The sequence below is a fragment of the Plecotus auritus genome (assembly GCF_963455305.1).
Source record: "Plecotus auritus genome assembly, chromosome: 8".
Lineage (NCBI taxonomy): Eukaryota > Metazoa > Chordata > Mammalia > Chiroptera > Vespertilionidae > Plecotus > Plecotus auritus.
This window is the reverse complement of record NC_137782.1, coordinates 175,917,099-175,938,851: the sequence shown is the minus strand read 5'-3', so window position 1 is coordinate 175,938,851 and position 21,753 is coordinate 175,917,099. Positions and strand designations below refer to the sequence as shown.

At 53.7% G+C, this 21,753-nt stretch overlaps 3 protein-coding genes across 8 annotated transcripts in view; 2 read left to right on the top strand and 1 right to left on the bottom strand.

Annotated features, from left to right (window-relative positions):
• Nucleotides 1-679: 679 nt before the first annotated feature.
• Nucleotides 680-1,952, top strand: LOC308256456 (tropomyosin alpha-3 chain-like). The gene has a single exon (XM_080684779.1). The coding sequence runs from the start codon at nucleotides 741-743 to the stop codon at nucleotides 1,485-1,487; it is 747 nt and encodes a 248-aa protein (XP_080540905.1). The 5' UTR covers nucleotides 680-740; the 3' UTR covers nucleotides 1,488-1,952.
• Nucleotides 1,953-4,464: 2,512 nt separating this feature from the next.
• TMEM18 (transmembrane protein 18) lies at nucleotides 4,465-8,885 on the bottom strand. Of its 3 annotated transcripts, XM_080683287.1 has the most exons (6): nucleotides 8,710-8,865; nucleotides 7,785-8,007; nucleotides 7,556-7,676; nucleotides 6,704-6,758; nucleotides 6,111-6,204; nucleotides 4,465-6,028 (listed from the first exon to the last, which is right to left on the bottom strand). In XM_080683287.1, the coding sequence occupies exons 2-6, from the start codon at nucleotides 7,884-7,886 to the stop codon at nucleotides 5,933-5,935; spliced, it is 468 nt and encodes a 155-aa protein (XP_080539413.1). In that variant the 5' UTR covers nucleotides 7,887-8,007; nucleotides 8,710-8,865; the 3' UTR covers nucleotides 4,465-5,932. The 3 variants fall into 3 exon arrangements, with proteins under 3 accessions (XP_080539413.1, XP_080539414.1, XP_080539415.1); XM_080683288.1 differs by lacking the exon at nucleotides 7,785-8,007 and having other exon boundaries at nucleotides 8,710-8,885; XM_080683289.1 differs by lacking the exon at nucleotides 7,785-8,007 and having other exon boundaries at nucleotides 7,556-7,673; nucleotides 8,710-8,857.
• TPO (thyroid peroxidase) overlaps nucleotides 8,613-21,753 on the top strand; it is a gene marked incomplete at its 5' end in the record, with an annotated part of 445,236 nt that continues 432,095 nt past the window's right edge. For 2 of the 4 annotated variants that reach the window (XR_013961373.1, XR_013961374.1), the window contains one exon: nucleotides 8,613-8,824. The remainder of the gene's footprint in view (nucleotides 8,825-21,753) is intronic. The other 2 variants (XR_013961375.1, XM_080683285.1) reach the window with 1 other exon arrangement.

The window sequence follows — 21,753 nt, the reverse complement described above, 5'->3', positions numbered from 1 at the left end:
CTGGTCCCCAGCGCAGACCCCCAGGCTCAGGCCACTGACTACCGGTCGATGCTGGTCATAGGAGCAGTGACAGCTGGCCATGTGAATGGGGACTGAGCGCCGAGGGCGTGTTCCCTGCCCCCAGGCTGCAGACCGGGAGGGAGGGCTCTTCAAGCTTCTTCCATGACGGTCCACGAGACTCCGACTCCACGGGCGAACGGCAGCGAGGACCCCGCTCGGAAGCCGGAGCTGACACTGGGCTGCAGCTGGCGGAGGGCAGCAGCCTGGACAGTGTCTGTGCTCGCGATCGATGACACGGCTCCGCACCGCAGGCTCCCAGGACGCCTGGGACTTCAGACACCGTCTATGGACCGGGCACAGGACAGCTTCCTCGCTGGGTACTACGGAATCCCTTTTGCCACAGCTCTCCATTCTCAGGCATGTGTGGCAGCAAACCGGGAACTTAGTAAGTCCTCAGAGCATCTGGTGCTCGGAGGTGCGCTAACGCCTCTCTGGGCCCAGGACCTGGGCGGGACTCTCTGGAACCGATCCACGTATTTGCACGGAGGGGGTGGGCGTCGTCAGACGTTGCCAATGAAGCAGGGTCAGTGATGGAGCCGTAACAGCCTAGATTAGTGCCACATGCTGGATGCTCGGCCTGCTTGGCCTGCTGCAGCTTTAAAGGGACGTGACAAGAAGCGGTTGCAGCGCGGAGCGGAGGAGGCAGGAAACCGAACGCGAGCAGGAGCTGGGTGGGCACCATGGCCGGGATCACCACCATTGAGGCGGTGAAACGCAAGATCCAGGTTCTGCAGCAGCAGGCCGATGATGCCGAAGAGAGGGCCGAGCGCCTCCAGCGGGAAGTGGAGGGAGAAAGGCAGGCTCGGGAACAGGCTGAGGCTGAGGTGGCCTCCTTGAACCATAGGATCCAGCTGGTTGAAGAGGAGCTGGACCGTGCTCAGGAGCGCCTGGCCACTGCTCTGCAAAAGCTGGAGGAAGCTGAGAAAGCTGCAGATGAGAGCGAGAGAGGTATGAAGGTTATTGAAAACCGAGCTTTAAAAGATGAAGAAAAGATGGAACTCCAGGAAATCCAACTCAAAGAAGCTAAGCACATTGCAGAAGAGGCAGATAGAAAGTATGAAGAGGTGGCTCGTAAGTTGGTGATTATTGAGGGAGACTTGGAACGCACAGAGGAACGGGCTGAGCTGGCAGAGTCCCGTTGCCGAGAGATGGATGAGCAGATCAGACTGATGGACCAGAACCTGAAGTGTCTGAGTGCTGCTGAAGAAAAGTACTCTCAAAAAGAAGACAAATATGAGGAAGAGATAAAGATTCTTACTGATAAACTCAAGGAGGCAGAGACCCATGCTGAGTTTGCTGAGAGATCGGTAGCCAAGCTGGAAAAGACAATTGATGATTTGGAAGATAAACTGAAATGCACCAAAGAGGAACACCTCTGTACACAAAGGATGCTGGACCAGACTCTGCTTGACCTGAATGAGATGTAGAGCCACCCAGTCCCGCCCTGCCGCTGCTCCTCCCTCTGACCCTGACTCTGCCTGAGGCCAGCCTGCTTGAAGCTGACCTTTAAACTGAGGGCTGATCTTTAACTGGAAGGCTGCTTTCTCCTTTCACTGCCCCCCCTACCCCCGCGTCTTTTTCGCCAAACTGTCTCTGCCTCCCCTCAGAGATTTTGATTGGGCTGGAGGCTGAGCACCTTTGGGAACAACATTTAAGGGAACGTGAGCACAATGCAAAGTGTCTTTAAAAGCATGTTGTGATGTACACATTTGTAATTACCTTTTTTGTTGTTGGTGTGGCAACCATTTGTAAAACATTCCAAATAATTCCACAGTTCTCAAGCAGCAGTCTAATCCCTTTCTCACTTTTAGGAGGTAATTTTTCAGCTTAGTCCATATTGCCCTCTCCATAGGGGAGGGAAGGAGGTATGGGCCTGCCTTACTGAGAGCCAGATAGAGCCCAGAGAGAGGCTCCTCTGCGGGGAGTCATTCCTTTGTGCAGAGTGCTCGCCAAATTGAAAAGGTGATTCCAGGAGGAGATAGCCCCCCTCCCCCCAAAAAAAGTGATGTTTAGGTTTCAGCTTTTTAAGGCATCTTTGGGCAATTTATTCATCAGAAGTGACCAAATTAAAATGGTGAGACCTCTCTGTCAGAGACCAAATTCAGTCCCATCTCTATCCTTTCCCCAATGGTTCTCAAAATGGATCATGTGCCCCTTACGTTAAAGTGACCAATTATTTGCTCTCCTGCCTCCTTGAAAGAAAGAAAATTATGTTTTTGCCACTGATTTAGCCAAATGGAACTCATCTCATTACCCTCCTCTGGGTCTGAAGCTGCTGTCTCTAAAAGTGCCATCTCATTGTGCTTTGTACCAGTTAGTGCTGGAGAAATCTTGAATAGTTTATGTACAAAACTTTTTAAATTTTGAAACTTTGCTTCTTTGAGGTTGGGACACACTGGCCACACTGGCTGTGAGAGCTCGCTACGGTCTGGGCTGGCAGTGTGCTGATCTTTAAGTTTCTTTCCCTACCTAATGCCCCGTTTTTAGTGAGGTTTCCTTCAAGTCTGTTAGGTGCGCATCCTGCAGCTTAATGGCTTAAAATGTACTCTCCTTTGGTGTGGTCCCTTTGGGGGCCAATTGGGAGAAAGAGAACCAATAGTGCACCTGTTTTGATACTGAAAATTGAACAAGTATCTTTTTAAAATAAAGAACCAGTCCCTCCAAAATAAATAAATAAATAAATAAATAAATAAAGGGACGTGACAGAGCGAGTGGGTGTGCTTTCTTTTGAGCGAGGAGCTCACCCGTCAGAGGCTGATATCACGTCCCCACACTCCTCTCGGTGGGGCCCGGGGGGCCAGGGGGCCAGGGGGGAGACAGACTCCAGATGCAACGCCTGCTGCTGCATTCTCTGTGAGCCTGCATCCCTCACCTGGTACCTGTGAGCCTGCATCCCTCACCTGGTACCTGTGAGCCTGCATCCCGCACCTGGTACCTGTGAGCCTGCATCCCGCACCTGGTACCTGGGGGCTGCATCCCTCACCTGGTACATGGAGGTGAGCCCACGTTCTCGGGGGGAAGACGCTCTCCTGCTTATCCGCGTTGCCCGTTGCCATGGGAGACCCTCGCCTCACCCCACACCTGTCCCAGCAAAGGACCTGTATTTAGCACGAGCTGAAAATTAGAGTTTAAATAACCAACATTAATGTGAAGTCAACGAAATCGCATGTGCGTCTCCCACCGCGAGGCCTGCGGGCTGTCCAGGGCTTGCACTCGGGACTTGCACAGGAGTGGGTGAGGGGGTGGGGGCGGCCGCGGACCTGCACCCCCTCCGGCCTCACAGCCGTGTCTCCCCAGCACTGGGCTGTGAGATGGCTTTCCTGCAAGTGGAAGGAAAGGCTTTGCAGGCCTCACAGGGACTTCGTGCAAAATGATAATGAAATTCCAACTCCGTAGGATGCCAACGTGGTCATAGTGGCCCTGGGACCAGCAGAGCCTTGCGGGGAGGAGTCGCTGGTCTGTGACCCGGAGCAGCCACAGGGCAGGCCCCAGCCCCCTTCCCGGAGGGGCGGCCACTGGGCCCGGGGAGGGCAGGCTGCCCTGGGACAGCAGGTCCTCCTCAGCGCGGAGATGCTGCCAGGAAGGGTCTGCGGCAGGTGAAAACCCACCAGCGGCGCACCGTCTGGGAAAAGTGTTTTCTTTGGAACCTGCAGCTTGGGCGCCACCTACCGCTCACTTCCTGGACACGGAGGTTTTCTTGGCGGGGATATCGGGACACAGACCCCACCTTACTTCCTTTCTGAAGTTGGATCTTGGGGAAATCCCAAACGGTACATGTGTTTTTCCTCAGCTTTGGCATTACTCAGCTCGCTGCTCGCCATCCCGGAAACCTGCGTCTGGCCTCTCGGAGTCTGAGGCGGGCGGTCTGTGCCCGAGGACGGGATTCCCACAACAGCAGGAGCCGTGGGAAACAGCCTGTGTCCTGGGGCCCTTTCCTCCAACTCCTGCTATTTCTACTGGATCATGATGCAGCCAGAACGCCCTCCTCTATCGCAGTTACAAACAGCACAGGGTCCCGCCACCTCCCTGCCTACTGTTCTGGTTCCCGTTGGAGCCAATAGACAGGGAGTCAGGGGAGGGAGAGGGCAGGACCCTTTGCAGCCACCCTCTCACCTGGCTCCCCTCACCCCTGGGACCAGGGGAAAGGGTGGAAGTCCCAGGAATCTTAGTCCCTCCGCTCAGGGCAGATTCCAGGGAGTGAACATCTCATCTACCTCTCACCTGGGCACCTGGTCCCTGGTCCCCAGCCCAACTCAAGCCGATAATCAGCTTCACTACACAAGGAAGTGCAATGTGGATGGAGGCTGAATGTTATGCTAAAAAAATTAAAAAGACAAAATTCCACAAATGTCTACTAAATATATTTCAAAATTGTGAATCTTTATATTACATGCCAAGTATAAATTGAGTTCTTCTTTAAAAAATATATCTTTATTGATGTCAGAGAGGAAGGGAGAGGGAGAGAAACATCAATGAGAGAATCCTTGATCAGCTGCCTCCTGCACGCCCACTAGGGACTGAGCCTGAAACCCAGGCCTGTGCCCTGACCGGGAATGAAGCCGAAGGAAGCAGCAAAGGAGCCCTGGTCTGCTTCGTCCCAGGACAGAGCCCGACGTGCCGAGGGCCCGGCCTCACGGGAAGGGGCCAGGACGCTGAGACGTAACGTCCTTTGTCAGGACCTCGCTTCCCGGGTCTCGTTCAAGGTTCCTCTTCGTTTCTGCCTCATTTTGGGTCAGGTCACCTGGGGGCTGACGGAGCATGCTTAGCGGTGTCCTGCGGCCCACCCCTCGTGACCACTCAGTGTCACACACCTGGGGCCACACCGTGCTGGGAGCGAACCAGGGGACCCGGGAAAGCGGTGACACGTGACGGTGCCCAGGCGTGTGAATCAGAATGACGGTTTTATATGGAGTTAACACGAATCACAGACATGCTGCGAACTGCTTAGCTCAGCGATGTCTGTTCACAGTTTGACTGGAGGTTCCAGGTCCAGGACACAGCCCACAGGGTTTGTTTTAAACACCTGGTAGAACGTGTTCTAAAGCATGGGCGGCTGCTGTGTGTTGGATTTTTATTTCAAGCCCTCGTGTGTGACGTGAGTGACACTGTGCTGAAGGGCACCTGCTGTCCATAAGCACCCAGGCACTCCGCGGCTGGCGGCACCACGGGGGACTTAACCCCACGGAGCGTGTGGAGAGGGGCCGAGATGTGTGGACTTAGCTTCATACCAGGGGCTGTGAGGACTCAAGGGTCCGGTCTGGGCAGGGCCACTGTGTGATCTCAAAGGCCCCGAAGACCCCGGGCCTCAGCGGTGGCCGCGGCCTCGCTGCTCTCTGCCGTGGAGAAAGCCGGGCGGCGGCCCGCGAAGGAGAGCCCTGGCCCACCAACACCGGCGCCTTCGTCCCACCAGCATCGCGCTGGAGCGACAGGGACTTTCGACTCGCGCTGCGGCTGGGCCAGCTCCCAGCTGGCTACGCGACTCCTCCGAGAGGTGGCTCCAGAAAGGCCCACCTCCATCCGCCACGGGGGGGGGGGGGGGGGGGGGGCTTCGTGCCGCAGCCTCGCGGCCCACCTGTCACTGGTCAGAGCATGTCCAGTCACTGGCGACAGACACTATCCTGGATGCCGTGCCTTGTGAGGGATTATCATTACACACCGTAAACCGGCAGGAGCCCCCGGTCACGTAGCCAACTGGCAGAGACCACCGGAGTCTGAGCACAATCAGCGGCAGACAAAACAGCGCCGCGATGAAAACCGTCTTCACAGACAGTGGCTGCTGGGACGGGCCTGCCAGCCAGCACAGTTCTCAAGACAGCGGTGGGGAAGCGCTCAGGAACGCGGCGGGCAGCTCCAGGCACCGCGGCTGCTGCGCCTACTCCTCCTTCCTCCTCTTCCTCCTCTCCTTCACCTTCTGCTGCAGGGCCTTGAGGTCGGCCATCACCGTCAGCGTCTTCCGGACCCACATGATCTGAAAGCGGGAGTTTGGGGAGCGTTCACACTGGGGACACGTACAGAGGGAAAGCGAGGACGCAGCAGCGGTAAGTACGCACCACAATGATCATGGCGTTGAGGAGCAACGGCGCCGAAAACACCAGTGAAATGAACATCCCCCTCGAATCGAAATACTGGTATTTCGAAAATGACCTGTTTTAAGAAAAATTTAAAAATCACTTGGCGGAGCGAAACAATGTTTTAAATGCCGTTCCCTCTTAGTGTGAGGCTTCTGGAGGTCTTAGGTCACAAAGGCAGAAACCCCCCATCCCCCCCCCCCATGAGGGCACCGGCCCTGGGGGCCTTCATGGTCAGACCCTGACGTTGCGGGGGGAGGCGGAGCTGAGGCCCAGACACTGGACACGGTGGTCCGGGAGGGGAGAGAGGCTTCAGCGTGCTCTCCACTCGCCCACGCACACCCAGCGCCATCACCCCGCTTCCTTACTCTGCCGCCAACATCTCGTTCAACAGCCCCGGACCTCTCTCTCCCTCAAGGTCATGACCAGCACCCCCCGTTTCCAGCTGGCACCGCCAGTGAGAATCTAAGGAGAGCTCCTCAGCCTAAACCGGTCCGAGCGGAGGCTGCTGTGCTGCCTGTGGGTGCTCTTTCCAGAACGCAGAAGCCGGACAGCGACCGCCCCGACCGGCTCACCTCCAGTTCATGGCGGCCACTTCATTGATGTACTCAGCACAATAGACCAAGGTCACTGCAAGAGAAACGGCGTTAGCACCTGCGTGAGTGACCACGCGTCACTGTGGAGAAACACCCTCTACAGGTGCACGTTCAGTGTGAACACACGAGAATGGCGTTTCCCCTTCAGACTTCATGTAAGACAGCGATTATAAACTCAACGTCAGGACACCCTCCACCCAGAGGAACCGGCCCACACACGTCAATCTCCACGTCTCAGAGAAACCACTGAGCTGGTCAGCAACACGCAGCCACGAGAATCCCGTCTTCTGCCCGAAAACCAAGAGCCGCCGCGCTGGCTATCTGCCCAATTTCCTACACGCCCCAGGCACAGGGCAGGCCAACGGGACGCTGGGCAGCAGGGCCTAGAGCCGGGGAGCCCGGTCCTCGGGATTCCGACAACAGGGGCCGCCCTGTGAGCAGCGGCACTGGGGGCCAAGCCAGGGCAGCAGGGACCCAGCGGCAGGGACGCTGATGTGTGCACGTGTCCTTCCCAGTTTGCACCCTCCCTGCCAGAGCGAGCAGCACGGTGCTCACCCATGGGGAAAACTTGTAAAGAATCAGCAACTCACTAACCCTAACTCGTCTTGTGTAACTGGTACTGACCCGCCCTGGTAAGGTAGGTGCTCGGTAGATTCCTTTCAAATACAACATCCACAAATTAATTTATCTCTACAATTCCCAAGAGAGAAATCAGGGCGAGCCCGAGACTAAGGGTAGAGCCTAGGACAGAAGGGCTGGGTCTCGGGAACACACTACATGCTGAGAACACGTTGCACAGGTGCATCACGCAGCTCTGTCCATTCCACTCACCGAGGCACAGGAAGTGCCCGACCTGCAGTTTGTATCGCCGGGAGGACACGCATGTGAGCAGCAGGCAGAGCGCGTGGAAGACGACCAGGCCGAGGAGCCAGGGCTCCGTCCAGTCTGTCTGCTGTGGACACACCATTGGACCCTCGTCAACATCAGCTCCCTTGGGGGCCAGGCCTCAGGTCTCCAGGGTCAGTGGGGAGTCAGTGGCCCCTCACTCCAGAGTACTTACTTCTGGGGCTACTGAGCAAGGCGTCCAGAGAGGCTGCGACCCCAGGCTCACAGAAGAGGGGGGAGGAGAGGGAAGGGAAGGAGGGAACCAGGAACCCTCCATGGCTACCAGGGCCCCCGGGGTCTGGAGAGGAATTCAGGGTCTAATGCTGGAGCACAGAGGGGTGGCCTCCCCGACTCGCCCTTGGGTTTGTGGCGCTGTCACACTGTGAGGTGAGCGGAACCTAAGGGTCATTGTCCCAGGAGGGAGGAGGAAGTCAGTGTCTTGTTCGGATGCATTTGGTTACTCCCCCTCAGAACCCCTATTTCAATCCCCTAAACTAGTACTTGAGGCCTTGAGAAATCTGAGCCATCCCTACGGGCAAGACTCCATTTTCCTTCTGCCCCACATGCAGCCTGCCGACAGTGCTGCGAGCCCAGGTCTGCTCAGCTTCACGGTGGGCAGGGCCTCCCTCCACGGTCAGATGCCCCCTGTGCTCAGATCCACGCCCTGCCCTGACCCGGCCCCATGGGACTCAGAGCCCGAAGCCTTCAGGCCTAGCGAGGCCGTCCTCCCGCATGCCGGGCCACGCAGGACCACGCAGCCGGGGCAGGTAAGCTGGCCGCGAGCTATGTCCATCCACTCGCGTCCGAGGGTCCACAGCGAGGGACACGGGGAGGACGGGAGGGGCACCCTTCCAGGAGGCAGGGAGCTGGGAGAGCAGCACCGCGCCACTGCGCCCACCCCCCGGCCCCACCCCAAGCCCCGCCCCACACTCCAGGCCCCGCCCTCACTGCGCAGGCCCCGCCCCGGAAGCTCCACCAACCCCCCATCCCACGCTCAGGCCCCGCCCCCAACGCCCGGGCCGGTGCCGAGGCGTCCATGGCGGACGAAGGGAAGTCCGGGGCAGCTCCCACCGCCAGCACCGAACTGGCCGCCAAGTTACCGTGATGACGGCGGGAATGCTGTCGGGGAAGGAGGTGACTGAGAAGGCGGACGGCATCGTGCCCAGAAACACCCGCCCTCGCCACCGCCGTCAGGCTGATCCCGCCCGACTACCGGTAGGTATGCCTCTGGCGTCGCCTCTCCCAGGGTCTCGTGTGTCGCGAGACCTGCGGTGTCGGAAGTGGGCGGGCAACCCTGTGAACGCGGCCCGAGCGCACATCTCGCGGTATTTCGTGGTGGTGACGTGAATACAGGTACCAGCTGGGCCCGAAGAGCGTCACCGTCTGTCCCGCGTGTCCTCCCAGCGGGGCGCCGGGCGGGGGCGCCGGGCAGCGCGCAGAGCCGGCCCGAGCTCGCGGTGCCGCCAGGGCGACGGCTGACGGTCCTCGGCGGCCTCCCCGGGGCGGCGGGCGGTGCTGCTGCCAGAGGCGGCCTGTGCTGGCCTGATGGGGCCTCCGTCCCGGTCTGTGCGCGCGGCCCGTCCTCCCACCGGCGGGGGCGCGGCAGCGGGCGCAGCGCTTGGAGCCGCGGGGTGCCCGGGGTGCCCCGACGTGAAGTCCAGGGCAGGTTACGGCGAAGCACTTAGGGCCCTGCGAGTTCAGGGTGCTTTTCCTGGGAGAAAGGGAGGTGGGTCGGGCTGCCCCTCCGGCCCCCGGCCCCCCTCCTCTCTCTTCTCATCCCGCGTCCCCTCTTCCCGCCCAAACGCAGACCCTGCGGTCCTCTGGTCTGAGCGCCAGGCACCCGCTTTCCCCTCGGAAGACTCGGATGGGTGAAGACGGGCGGGCGCGTTGGCCACGTGCTCGCGGGTGGGGGAAGCGCCCCGGGTTCTCTGTTCGTGTGGCCTCCTGTTCGGGATTGTTTAGGGTCCCGTCGGCTCCCTCCCCTGCCTCTCGCTCTGTCATCAATCACGGCTGCCCCTTTGAGTTCAGTGCCCACCTAATTTTCGATAACAGGTTTTTTCCTTTTCCCAAAGTCAGGCACACAGTGTTCCCTACACCTGAGTGGAAAGATCCGGAAATATCCAAAATGATCCCGCACGTGCAGTCTAGACTGTGTTTAACACAAAGCTGGCATTCTTGTTCTGGTCCTACATCCGCCCCAGGAGGTGACACTACCCCTCCTGCAGGTGACCCCAATCCCGGGCGAGGTGCTCAGGCCCGGGGAGAGCCAGTGAGCGCCAGGGGGGAGCCGGTGAGCGCCGGGGGGGGGAGTCCGGTGAGCGCCAGGTGGGCGGCGGCTATGGGCTCACAGCTGGGCCGCAGTTTAACGGGGGCACCAGCAGGTGGCAGCACGAGGCCTGTACCAGGTCCCGCGCTGTGGGAACCGGTACACCTTTTCCATGATGTTTGCAACAAAATGCGTTTTCATATATTCATATCTGTTGAACTGAGAGGTTTTAGTCAACACCATTTAATTTTAGGCAAGAAAATTGTACACCATGGAATAGCTAAAGGTGTTATTTTGGGGGTTCTTTATTAGATTGCCTTTAAAAAAATTACTTTAAAATGTGCTTGTGAAAAACCCATAATCATGGGTAATAAAAGCTTTAGAGATAAAATCCAACAAATGTAATACCTCATTTTTTCAATATTCTATCAGTGCAGCCCTAGCTGGTTTGGCTCAGTGGATAGAGCGTCTGCCTGTGGACTGAAGGGTCCCGGGTTTGATTCCAGTCAAGGGCACATGCCTAGATTGTAGGCTTGATCCCCAGTAGGGGGCGTGCAGTAGGCAGCTGATCCATGATTCTGCCTCATCACTTATGTTTCTCCCTCCCTCCCTCCCTCCCTTCCTCTCTGAAATCGGTAAAAATCTATCCGTGCATCTTTACCTTTGTGCTCACAGAGGAGTTTGTGACTGCATGGCTGCACTGTGCTGTGCCGATTTGGTGGATTTTCGGTTCTGCCTGTCTGCTCTGAGCCTCTCCAGGGCATTAGTCATGTGTTACCTGTGGAAACGTTTGCAGTGTGAATGAACTGATGAGTCTGTCCTGACAGCTCATTTAGTAACTAGTGAAGAAGTTGTGGGGCTTTATCTATCCTATATAATAAAAGCTTAATATGCAAACTGTCCCCTCGACCGGGCGTTGGACTGCTCCCTGTGACGTGCGCTGACCACCAGCGGGCGGCGTGGGACATGACGGGTGTTGGCGACGCAGCGCTGGCAGCGGGCGGCCCACCACGGCGGGATGGTGGAGCAGATGAGCGGGCAGCGCCAGGCCAAGGCGGATGCGAGCCGGGGCCCAATCGCCCCACCCATCGCCCCCAGACAGTGATCGGTGGCAGCGGCAGGGGGCCCGGCCCTGACCAGTCGCCCCACAGGCGGGATGGTGGAGCAGGTGAAGGGGCGGCACCAGGCCATGGCGGGGTGCCAGGTGGGCTGCGGGATTGCGAGGCTGGGGGCGCAAGCTGGGGCCCGATCCCTGCAGGCCACCCTGAGGGACCCCACCCGTGCATGAATTCATGCATCAGGCCTCTAGTCTATCCTATCTAATAAAGAGGGAATATACTAATTGACCATCACTCGGTCACAAAGATGGCTGCACCCACAGCTGAGGCCAAGTTCCCATCAGGAGCCTTAAGGAGCAATCAGCAGGGACCTGAGGCTATGCCAGCCGTGGGCAAACTATGGCCTGTGGGCCTGATCCGGCTGTTCTATCCGGTTCTCTTGCTCTCCCCTCTGCTCCTTTACTTTGAATTTATATTAGTTCACACAAACACTCCATCCATGCTTTTGTTCCAGCCCTCCGGTCCAGTTTAAGAACCCATTGTGGCCCTCGAGTCAAAAAGTTTGCCCACCCCTGGGCTATGCCCTACCCAGCCCCTGTGGGGCTTGACAGGGGACCTCAGGCTGCACCCCCCACCCGGCAGGGCTTGATGGGGGACTTCAGGTCGCAGCCCTCAACAGGTGGGGCTTGACAGGGGACTTCAGGCTGCACCCACGCCCAGAACCAGGCCAGGGGACCTGAGGCTGCACCCCCCTGCCTGGCTGGGCTTGACAGGGGACCTCAGGCTGTGTCCCCCATCTGGCAGGGCTTGACGGGGGACCTCAAGGTGTGCTTCCCATCCTGGTGCTGGGCTAGGGGACCTCAGGCTGCTCCCCCCGCCCCTGCGCCAGACTGGGGGTCCTCAGGCCACGCCCCCCACTATGTGGGGCTTGACAGGGGACCTCAGGCTGTGCCCACCACCGAGCGGGGCTTGATAGGGGACCTCAAGGTGCACCCCCAGTGCTGGGTCAGGGGAACTTAGGCCACGCCCCCGCCCAGCGAGGCTTGACCGGGGACCTGAGGCTGCACCCCCCTGCCAGTGGGGCTTTATGGGGGACCTGATGCTGCACCCCCCTCCTGGTGCTGGGCCGGGGGACTTGAGACTGCGCGCCACCCCCTCCCCCGCCTGGCAGGGCTTGATGGGAACCTCAGGCCATGCCCCCCACCCAGCGGGTCTTGACAGAGGATCTCAGGCCGTGTCCCCCACCAGGCGGGGCTTGATGGGGGACCTCAAAGCACACCCCCCGCCCTGGTCTAGGCTGGGGGACCTCAGGCCACGCCCCCCGTCCTGGTACCAGGCCAGGGGACCTGAGGCTATGCCCCCTGCCCGGCAGGGCTTGACAAGTGTGGGACTGGCCTGGTCTGGATCTAGCCCAATGCAGGAGGGGGGGGGGCTGTCCGGGTTTGGGTCTCACGTGATTTTGAGGTGCATGTGGGTGGCGGGGACTTAACTCTGGGTCCCGTGGTGAGCCCCAGACTCTGACAGGAAGAAGGTTTTCATATACATAATACTAATTTTCTTTCATCTCTGATACTTCTATTATAGAGAAAGGGCAAATAGCAATATTAAATTATTTCCTCTAATTAATCCCCTTTTAATGTGCACGAATTTCATGCACCGAGTCACTAGTATATATATAAAAGCCTGAACGACTGGTCACTATGACATGCATTGACCACCAGGGGGCAGACACTCAACACAGAAGCTGCTCTCTGGTGGCCAGTGCGCTCCCACGGCGGGAGCACCGCTCAGCTGACCCACGGGTGCCAGACGCAGGGCGGTGGCGCGAGCCTCTCCCAATCAGGACTGACTGGGTGCGAGCCCGCGGCAGGCACGGTGGGGCCAGGATGAGCAGGAGCCGGTTTCGGCCCAATCCCCGCAGGCCATGCCCCGGGACCCCACCGGTGTACGAATCCATTCACCAGGCCTCTGGTATTTGTATAGAGACCCCGAGGACAACACGTAATCAAACGCTGTGACTGCAAAACTTTCTGTTAGTAGACAAAGGCCTTTCACGCAAGAGGAGAAAGAAGAGTTCAGGAAACAAGTGTCGTCCCTGTCTTCTTCGGGGACATTGAATCGGTAACAATGTTATCAAGGGAAGAGGAGAGCACAGGTGCTGAAGACCGCTTCCAGCCCGTGTTTGGAAGGCGGCTCTGGGAGAACGAATTTTAGATGAGGGAAAACTGGATTTGAACATGAACCATTTCCCTCACAGCAGCGTGGCCTGGGGTTGGTTATTACTTTTTAATTACCCAAGTCCTGGTTTATTGTGTGTAAAAGTGGCTAATAACGCCTTTCTGATGGGTGGGTTCTAGGATTTGTGATAATATGCCCTAAAGGCCGTGCATTGTGCCAAGTGCATGCTTTTGCTTAATAAATGATTATTATTACTTCTGTAATGTCCCAACCCAACTCTCCCCAGGCCCTCTTCCTTTTAATGCACAGACAACATTCCTCCTGCTTCCCACTCCGTCCTGCACTCGGTAGAAGTGTGCGTCAGCCATGTATAGCAGCACAGCGCTTTTATTTCCGTCTGGGAGGTGTCATTATAGCCCATCTGCTTTTTGCACTGCATTGCACATTGAATATTGTGTCTTGAAAAGGTTTAAAGACCAGAAACATTTTGTCTGAGAAGCTACAGCCGATTCAGGCCCATTCAGTGTGGCTGTGCAATTCAGATTACTTTTCCTAATATGGATGTTTCTGCTCTATTAAACCAGCTGTTCACACAAGTCTTTTCTGAAGCTGGAGATTGCGTTTGCCTAATAAGTAGATCTTTTATGGAAGATGTAAGTGTCTTGATTTTTTAACTTGCCACGTTCAGGTTTCTCTTTCCGTAAAGGAGTCAGACACGCACAGGACAGGGTTCTGTCTGAGGAAACGGTCTTCTTTCACAGAGTCCCAAGGAAAGCATCCAAGAGACCCCCCCCCGAGGGGGTGTGGCCTGGTGAGGGTAGAAGGCTGTCCCTGGGTGCGCAGTGGCTCACCTCTGTCCCACCGTGGGAAAAGGCCAGCCTCCTCGTCGTCATGTATGTTCCTGTTGTGTTTCCATCATGCGGTTTTTTCACTACAAGCTGTTTCATGTAACTTCATAACTACCTTTACCAAGACTGTCTAACACTGAACAGCATGGGCATGAGGTTAAGAAACTCTCTTGATTTAAGAATTACTCTGTCCAGCCAAAATCGGTTTGGCTCAGTGGATAGAGCGTCAGCCTGCGGACTGGGGGGTCCCGGGTTCGGTTCCGGTCAAGGGCATGTGACTTGGTTGCGGGCACATCCCCAGTGGGGGGTGTGCGGGAGGCAGCTGGTCGATGTTTCTCTCTCATCGATGTTTCTAACTCTCTATCCCTCTCCCTTCCTCTCTGTGAAATATCAATAAAATATATTTAAAAAAAAAAAAGAATTACTTGTCCAATAGAACTTACAAGAGCATATATTTTATTCCCTTTTTCCTCTGTAAATTTACACCAACGTCAAGTTCATCATTTTAAGAGCGTAACCCATCCTAACAATATCTCCACACAGCCTGAAGAGTGTTTGTTTGTAAAAGAGGCTGCATCGAACTATTTTGTGGAAGCTTTACCTGCAGCAGTAGCTCCATCTCCTGCCCAGGACGAGGACATCCTCCATAGGCACCTCTGTTTATTTTGAGGGATCTGCACTTTTCTCTCTCTCATCTTTTATGTAACGGAATTCCAATTGTTTATACAGTGGTAGAATTTCCTATTTTATCTCACTTGTACACTTGCTTTTCCCTGAGGTTTGTGTGGCTATTTTAAACTCCCTCAGCCATAAAATCAAAGGCAATTCGGAATGTTGACAGGTGCTTAGGATAGGATCTTTCCTCTTGCCAGGCCCACTTTTCTAACATAGTTCCTATTTTTTCCCTTGGGAATCTATCACAGAAAATACTCACCATTTTATAAGGATGCTTTTTTACTTGCCATCTTCTTCTACCGTCAGAGAAACGTGGAGACAGGTTGTCTGGGGCACTTGGGCTCCCGTTGGCGCTGAGCAGGAGCCCATGGTCCCCAACTCCTCCCGAAGCTGCACACTCGCCTCTCTAGCCGGTGAGAGGGGTTCAAGGCCGGAGAACAGTGACTGTGTTTGCAATGATGTGACTCACAAACAGGCGCCGTCCAGGGTCCGCGACAAGGAGCCACGGCGAAGGGTGTGCACAGGATTGCAGATATGACTCATCTGCTTCAGTGCAATCGTAGGAGGAAAAATAGATGCAGAAAACCAAGGACACATCTGTGTGAATCTTGGACCCATGTCATGATCTCTAGAGCAGAGCAGCACATGAGTAGGAGAAAGCGGTGGCACAGCAGGTGCCCTGCGTGCTGCTCCATCGGCTGGCAGGTGGCTCCATCGGCTGACAGGCAGCTGTGCGTGGAGGAAGGGCTGGAGAGCAGCTCCGGGTGCCTGTGAAGGTCTGCGCCTGTCCTGCCGAGGTCCTCACCCACATCACTGTCACCGAAGGCTTTTCCTGACCAGAGTGCATGCAGACTGAGGAGGAGGACTTCGCTGCTTGGGACAAAGGGTGCAGACAAAACACCTGGGAACCTGCATAAAATACAGCACAGAAGCCAAGACCTTAAAGACACCAGAGAACGAACAAGGCAGTGAGGACTGGAGGGAGGAAGGTCCCTGAAAGAAGGGAAAGTGGAGATGGACAGACAGGGGCCACCCTTCCTATCATGAATTTGATCACAGACCAGGAGAAGCTGCGTGAAACGTAGTTAAAATGGCTGAGAAATTCTGAAAGTAATTTTTAAATCTTCAGAACCTGAAGGGGCACAAATTTGAACTCAGGACCCACTAATGAAGGGTCCTGGATGCGCCCCAGACGTCTGATGACCAGGAAGGAGAGCAGGTCACATGCAAAGACGGAAACACTGTAGACCAACCTCAGCCCACGACCCACCTCTGACCAGCCACCCGCCTGTCACAAGTGACTCCTCTTTGGGAAAGACGATGACACCCAGAGTCCCAAATTTCCTCTGACATTATTTATACACACTAGAGGCCTAGTGCATGAAATTCGTGCACTGGCAGGGTCCCTAGCAGCTGCTGGCTGCCTGCTGGGTACTCCCTCCCTTCCCCCAGCCGGCCCCACCCCTGGTCAAACTCCTGGACAACTCCCGGTCAGGGGGACAATTTGCATATTACGCTTTTATTATATAGGATTGTATGTTACTCAGATGTTTGCAAACACACAGGAGACAATATTCATGGCTTAAAAACAAATTTAACCAGGATTGCAATCAAACGTCAGGAGCTTCGGACGCTGGTTACCAGACACCGATTTAGAAAAAATAAAACACTTCCAAGAGATTTTCTGACAAGATGGAGAATTTTAACTGCAGAGAATAAAATTTGGAAATTCTGGTGAAAACAATTTCTAAAATTAAGAACCTGCAGGCTCTTAACAGGTGAGTTGAAGGGAGCATTTGGTGACATGTGAGATTTGTGAACTGGCAGTTAAATCAGAAGAAAGCATTCAGTCTCAACACATCGGTCAAGAAGAATATGAAAGATGAAAGGGTGATAAAGTAATATAATAAATCATGGAAAAACAAACTGCTTGTGTTTGGAGTCTGAGAGAAAAGGGAAAAAAAGGCCAAGCCATACTTAAAGAAAAGATACCAATTTTTCAAAACAATATATCCTACCAAGTCAAGATTCAGATGAACAATAAAACCTGGGGAGCATAAATAGAAAACTAATCTCAGGGGTCATTTTTAAAGGCGCATTCACAGAATCGACACTGCTTTCCCAGCTGTAATCTCAGAATCAAGGACCATGGAGTCACAGTTGTAAAGTGCTGAGAGAAGTAGCTACTGACCATGAACTCCATCCTCTGGAAATCCGGAACTTAGGAAGGGAGAACAAGGCCAGCCCTACCCGGGTTGGCTCGTCAGCCTGCCCACTGAAGGGTCCCAGGGTCGATTGTAGGCAAGGGCATGTAGCTTAGTTGCAGGCTTGAGCCCCTGCAGGCTCGATCCCCGGTGGGGGGCATGCAGGAGGCAGCTGATCGATGTTTCTCTGTCATTGATGTTTCTCTCTCTCTCTCCCTCTCCCTTCCTCTTTCTTCCTCTCTAAAATCAATAAAAATATATTTTTAAAAAAATTACTGACATTCAGGTCTATAAAACAATGAATAATATTTTATGGAATTTAAACATGAGCTATCAAAGGTTTCCATTCCATTAGAAAGCTTTTGATAAGCATTCCCTTTCTTCGTTTCCATCTCTGCTGTGTCACTGATCTGTTCTTGAATGTTGCCCTTTTTATGAGAGCCCTTAATATACTCATCTCAGTTATTTTAAATACCTATTTGCTGTTTCCCAAATCTGTGCTGTCTGAGCCTGGTTCTGAGCTGTGTGTTGTGCCTCGGCCTCCTCACTGTCCTGCGTATGAACACGGTGGAATTTAATCAAGTTTGAGCATAAGAATCCTCCCCTTTACGAGTGCAACCTGGGAGTCCCCTGGTGGCCTCACGACCTCACCTGTGCCCACGTGGTAAATAGCTCACGGATGCCACAGGGAAATTGTCACAGAGCTTTGCACACTGCCTTGCTGTCTCTGCCCACTCATCTTCTTGCAAATACTCTATGTCCTCTTTCAAATTTTAATAAACCTGCCTGCCTTATGGGTCCTTGTCTGTTTCTAAATGTCCCCTGTGGAGGTAAGTTTATTTCTATGGGTGGGCTGTGGTATGTGTCATAACAAGGTAAAAAAGTCAAGTGTGCGGCCCAGGCGCTGGGAGGAGGTATTTGTATCCCTGGAGAAGGAGGGACTCTCCACTAGAGGAAGGACTTCGAGTCGGTGGCTGCGCAGCTTCAGAGAAGGAAGGCGGAGAGAGCAGATTCCTGGGAGACCGGCCTGGACACAAGAGGGATGGGACGATGAGATGGAGGTGGAGGGACCCCAGCAGGACAGGAAGCGGGGGAAACGCTATTGCACACGCACAGCCTGTTGGAAGGACTTGCACCGGAGTTTCTTGGTACAACAAGATGAGGCACTGAGAAAGGCCTGCCTCCTAAAAACCCCAGGTCCCAGAGCCCACCTGCACTGGGTCCCAAGGACACCTGTCGTCCAGGTTGCTGAGTTCACTAAATGGCCCCATCAACCAGCAGGAAGCAAATAGGACGTTGCCCGGTGCACAGCATTGGGAATTTTTACCTCCGGAAAAAGGAATCTTTTGCCATAGAAAAATTAGAAATTATAAATATTAAAATTACAGATATGTTACAATTTTTATTCTTTTTTTTAATTAAGGTATTATATGTGTACAAATCTTACCATTGCCCCCCCCACCCCACTCCCATACATGCCCTCACCCTATAATTTTTATTCTTGAAGGAGAACTTAGTTATCTAAACCCGTAGTAACTTTCATTGAAAAATGGTCTGCAGTGTTCTAGTACATTTGAGATATGTTCATGATAGTATTAATTATGAATTAGCTATGTTAAAGTTATTCATCTAAAAATGTTTTATTCTGTGATGTTTAATCAACCAAGACAGAAGAAATACCTGTGAAAAATACTATCCTTCATTTAAAAAATAAATAAAGGAAACATTCTTCATTTTAAGGGTCATATATATCTATATATATAGATAGATAGATATACATATATGTATATTAGTAATTAAAAACACTAAACATTTTATTTTTATGACACCTCTGGAATGATAAACATTTCCAGTGGCACACAGAAGTAATGCAAGCTAATACGTGTAAAGGATGTTATGCTAACCATGGTGTCTGTTTCTCTCTCTCTGCTGTCTTCTAACGTTCCTCATTTCAGACCAGAAGAGTTCTCTTACTTTCCCGGGTTCCCTGTGGCTGCTGTTTTAAAGTCAAAGCAAAGGCCCTGGGCACAGGAAACGTAATAGTCGGCTTTAGTTTACACAGTGTTTTGTGGCCTTTTTATTACTTTCTGTTTCCCTGAAAATGTTCCTAATAACGTGTAATGTGCCACATTCTAGGTCAGTCAAACTTCCTGGGTTTATATTCAGCATACTTGGACTCCAGATCTCTCTGTAGATGCTTTCCTTTGCGTGTTCGGGAAGCCGTACGCTGTCTCTGCCGTAATTCCAAAGGACAGCCAGGCGTGAAGTCCAGAAACACTGAAACTCCCATCTCGAGTTTGTTTTCTGAGTTCTCTGAATTCTTTCCTCTTCCTAAAGTCATGGATCCCACCCAAACCCATGTTTTCAAGGGCTCCTGGGTCTTCATAGAGAAGCTGCGAAGTAAGTATAAAATTTTACCCATCGTATGCCACGAGCGTCTGTGGACACAAGCGACGGACCTTCCCCACACGCCACGCGCGTCTATAAAAAAGAAAATGTTTTCCCTAAGTGGCAGCCCTGACCAACTCTAAAGTCATTTTTCGTGAGCCTTTTCAGCTGAAAATACTCAAGAACACCCGAATTGTGAGTAACATATTTATTTTCATAATGTTCATTGCAAATCGATTTTTTAAATTAAATTCTAAATGTCGTGGTGTGTGGGGATGTTTCCGTTCTGGAGGTGTGGTAGTTAAATGGTTTACAGAAGTTAGGGTATCCATTGGTTTGCTAAGTGTGAGCTAAAGTCGGGCTTTAAGGAGCATGAGACCCTGAGGTTTGGACACGGGCTTACATGGGTGTTGGGAGAGGTTTCGTGTTCTCAGTTCAGAGTGGCCACACATCGCAGGCTCCTGGGTGGGGAGGCCAGCCGGACAGGCCGCGTGCTCCGTCTGCTCAGCCTCGTCCCCTCCATGCCGACCGACATCTGGGCTCACGTCACCTGACTGATGGAAGAGGAGAATGTTCTGTCATTGGTGGTGGGAACCCTGGCATTTTTGAACTGGCCCCTTGCTATTTTTAGACATGATGTCAACACACATTAAATGCATTCCCTACATAATGGAATTTTCATGCAATACTTGTGGGTTCATGGGTTGAAGATGTGTATTTACAGAAAGTGACAGATCATTAATCCAAGGGTCTTCGGCGGCAGGTGCAATGACAGCAATTCCTCAGGACTCGGCTCCTCCTCGCGACCTCGTCTGCTCGTCCGCTGACTGCACTAATAAACTCCTCAGTAAGGGCCCACCTACGCCAGCTTCAGCAGCCACGGCCTCTAATCCAGCTGGAAGTGACAGTTCTTGATGCTCTAATTATGCCCTTCAATTTTGCCTCTCATGAATAATATTTAAATACGTAAACAGATGTTCTATGCACACTGTGAGGATTTCTCTTCACAGGCAGGTAGAATCGGTGGGTTACACTCTATACAGCACAGAATTTTTTATTAAGATTTTATACCACGTATTTTAGAGAAGGTTCACAGCAAAATAGAGGGGAGTGTATAGAGATTTCTCATGTGGCCCCAGCTCCACACAGGCACAGCCTCCCTCCATCAGCATCCCCACCCAATGGGACATTTGTTACGACCGAGGAGCCTGCACTGACACCTCGTCACCCAGAGTCCACAGTGTGAGTGAGGGGTCATGGTCGGTGTTGCACATTCTATGGGTTTAGAGCCAGGCGTCCTCAAACTACGGCCCGCAGGCCACAGGCAGCCCGCCGAGGACATTTATCCGGCCCGCTGGGTGCTGCTGCCTGTCCTGTTTAAGCAGCCGACTCGTCCCGGGCCCGCAGTGCGCATAGGAATTTGTTCAGTTTTTTTTTTTAAACTATAGTCCGGCCCTCCAACGGTCTGAGGGACAGTGAACTGGCCCCCTGTTTAAAAAGTTTGAGGACCCCTGGTAGACAAATGTGTGATGACATTATAGCGTCACAAATGGTTTTCCTGCCCTCACCACCCTCTGGCTCTGCCTGCCCTCCCTCCTCCCGTCACCCCTGCTAACCACTCATTTTTATTGTCTCCGTAGTTTTGCCTTTTCCAGAACGTCACATAGTTGGAATCACAATATGCAGCCTTTTCAAGTTTTTCTTCATTAATCATATGTATTTAACGTTCATCTGTGCTGCCCAGCTGGTGTGGCTCAGTGGTTGACCATCGACCTATGAACCAAGGAGGTCACGGTTCCATCCCAGGCAGACACATGCTGGGCCATAATGACGACAGTGCAGTTATGACAAGTCAGTGAGACGATGAAAGTTGTCCCCTGTGGTTAGTACTCAGTGGACAAGTCCCCACACCGTCTCTATCAGCCCGGCCATCCCAGCTGCTGTCCCCATCGTGCCTTCACGTCCAGGGCAGGGTCCCTCTCTCCACAGTTCTCTCCCCCCACCCCGCTCCTCCCCAGACACCCCGTGCTTTTCAACAAGTTCTGTGGCAGCTGGAGATGCGGACTTAACGGAGGGCGTGTGACACGGAGGCAGCCCAGACCGCACACGTTCAAGCACAGTTTGGTCCCACAGCCCCGTGAGCAGTGGGGACGTCACAGGAATGAAAACAGCACGTGTAGAAACAAGGTCACAGTGGGAGCAAGTTCTTAACACGAGTGGAAAGCCTGGCTCTGGAGGGTTAATTCTGAGACATTTTGAAATAGACATTATGAACTTGGAAGAGAATTGACATCAATCACAGGGAATTTTATGTTCTTTTTATATTTTTTCCCCAGATTGTCTTTCAGAGCACGCCCACCAGGTCGCACAGCCCATCTAGGGGTCAAAGGGCACACCTTATAGTTTAGAAGACTATGGGGACCGTTGATGCAGTCCGGTCACTTCCAGATTACTTCCTAGGACTTAATGGGTCATAATTGATGGGAGGAATGTGCGCTGGCACTCCATTTTCCTAGGATAATGGTAA

Bases quoted from the DNA above. Each gene is read 5' to 3' on its own strand.
- LOC308256456 (XM_080684779.1), top strand. From the start codon at position 741: ATGGCCGGGATCACCACCATTGAGGCGGTGAAACGCAAGATCCAGGTT.
- TMEM18 (XM_080683287.1), bottom strand. From the start codon at position 7,886: ATGGAGGGTTCCTGGTTCCCTCCTTCCCTTCCCTCTCCTCCCCCCTCT. The intron at 6,759-7,555 runs GTGAGTGGAATG...TTTCTCTTGCAG, and splicing joins CGGGCACTTCCTGTGCCTCG to TGACCTTGGTCTATTGTGCT. The intron at 6,205-6,703 runs GTGAGCCGGTCG...TTCTTAAAACAG, and splicing joins GTGGCCGCCATGAACTGGAG to GTCATTTTCGAAATACCAGT.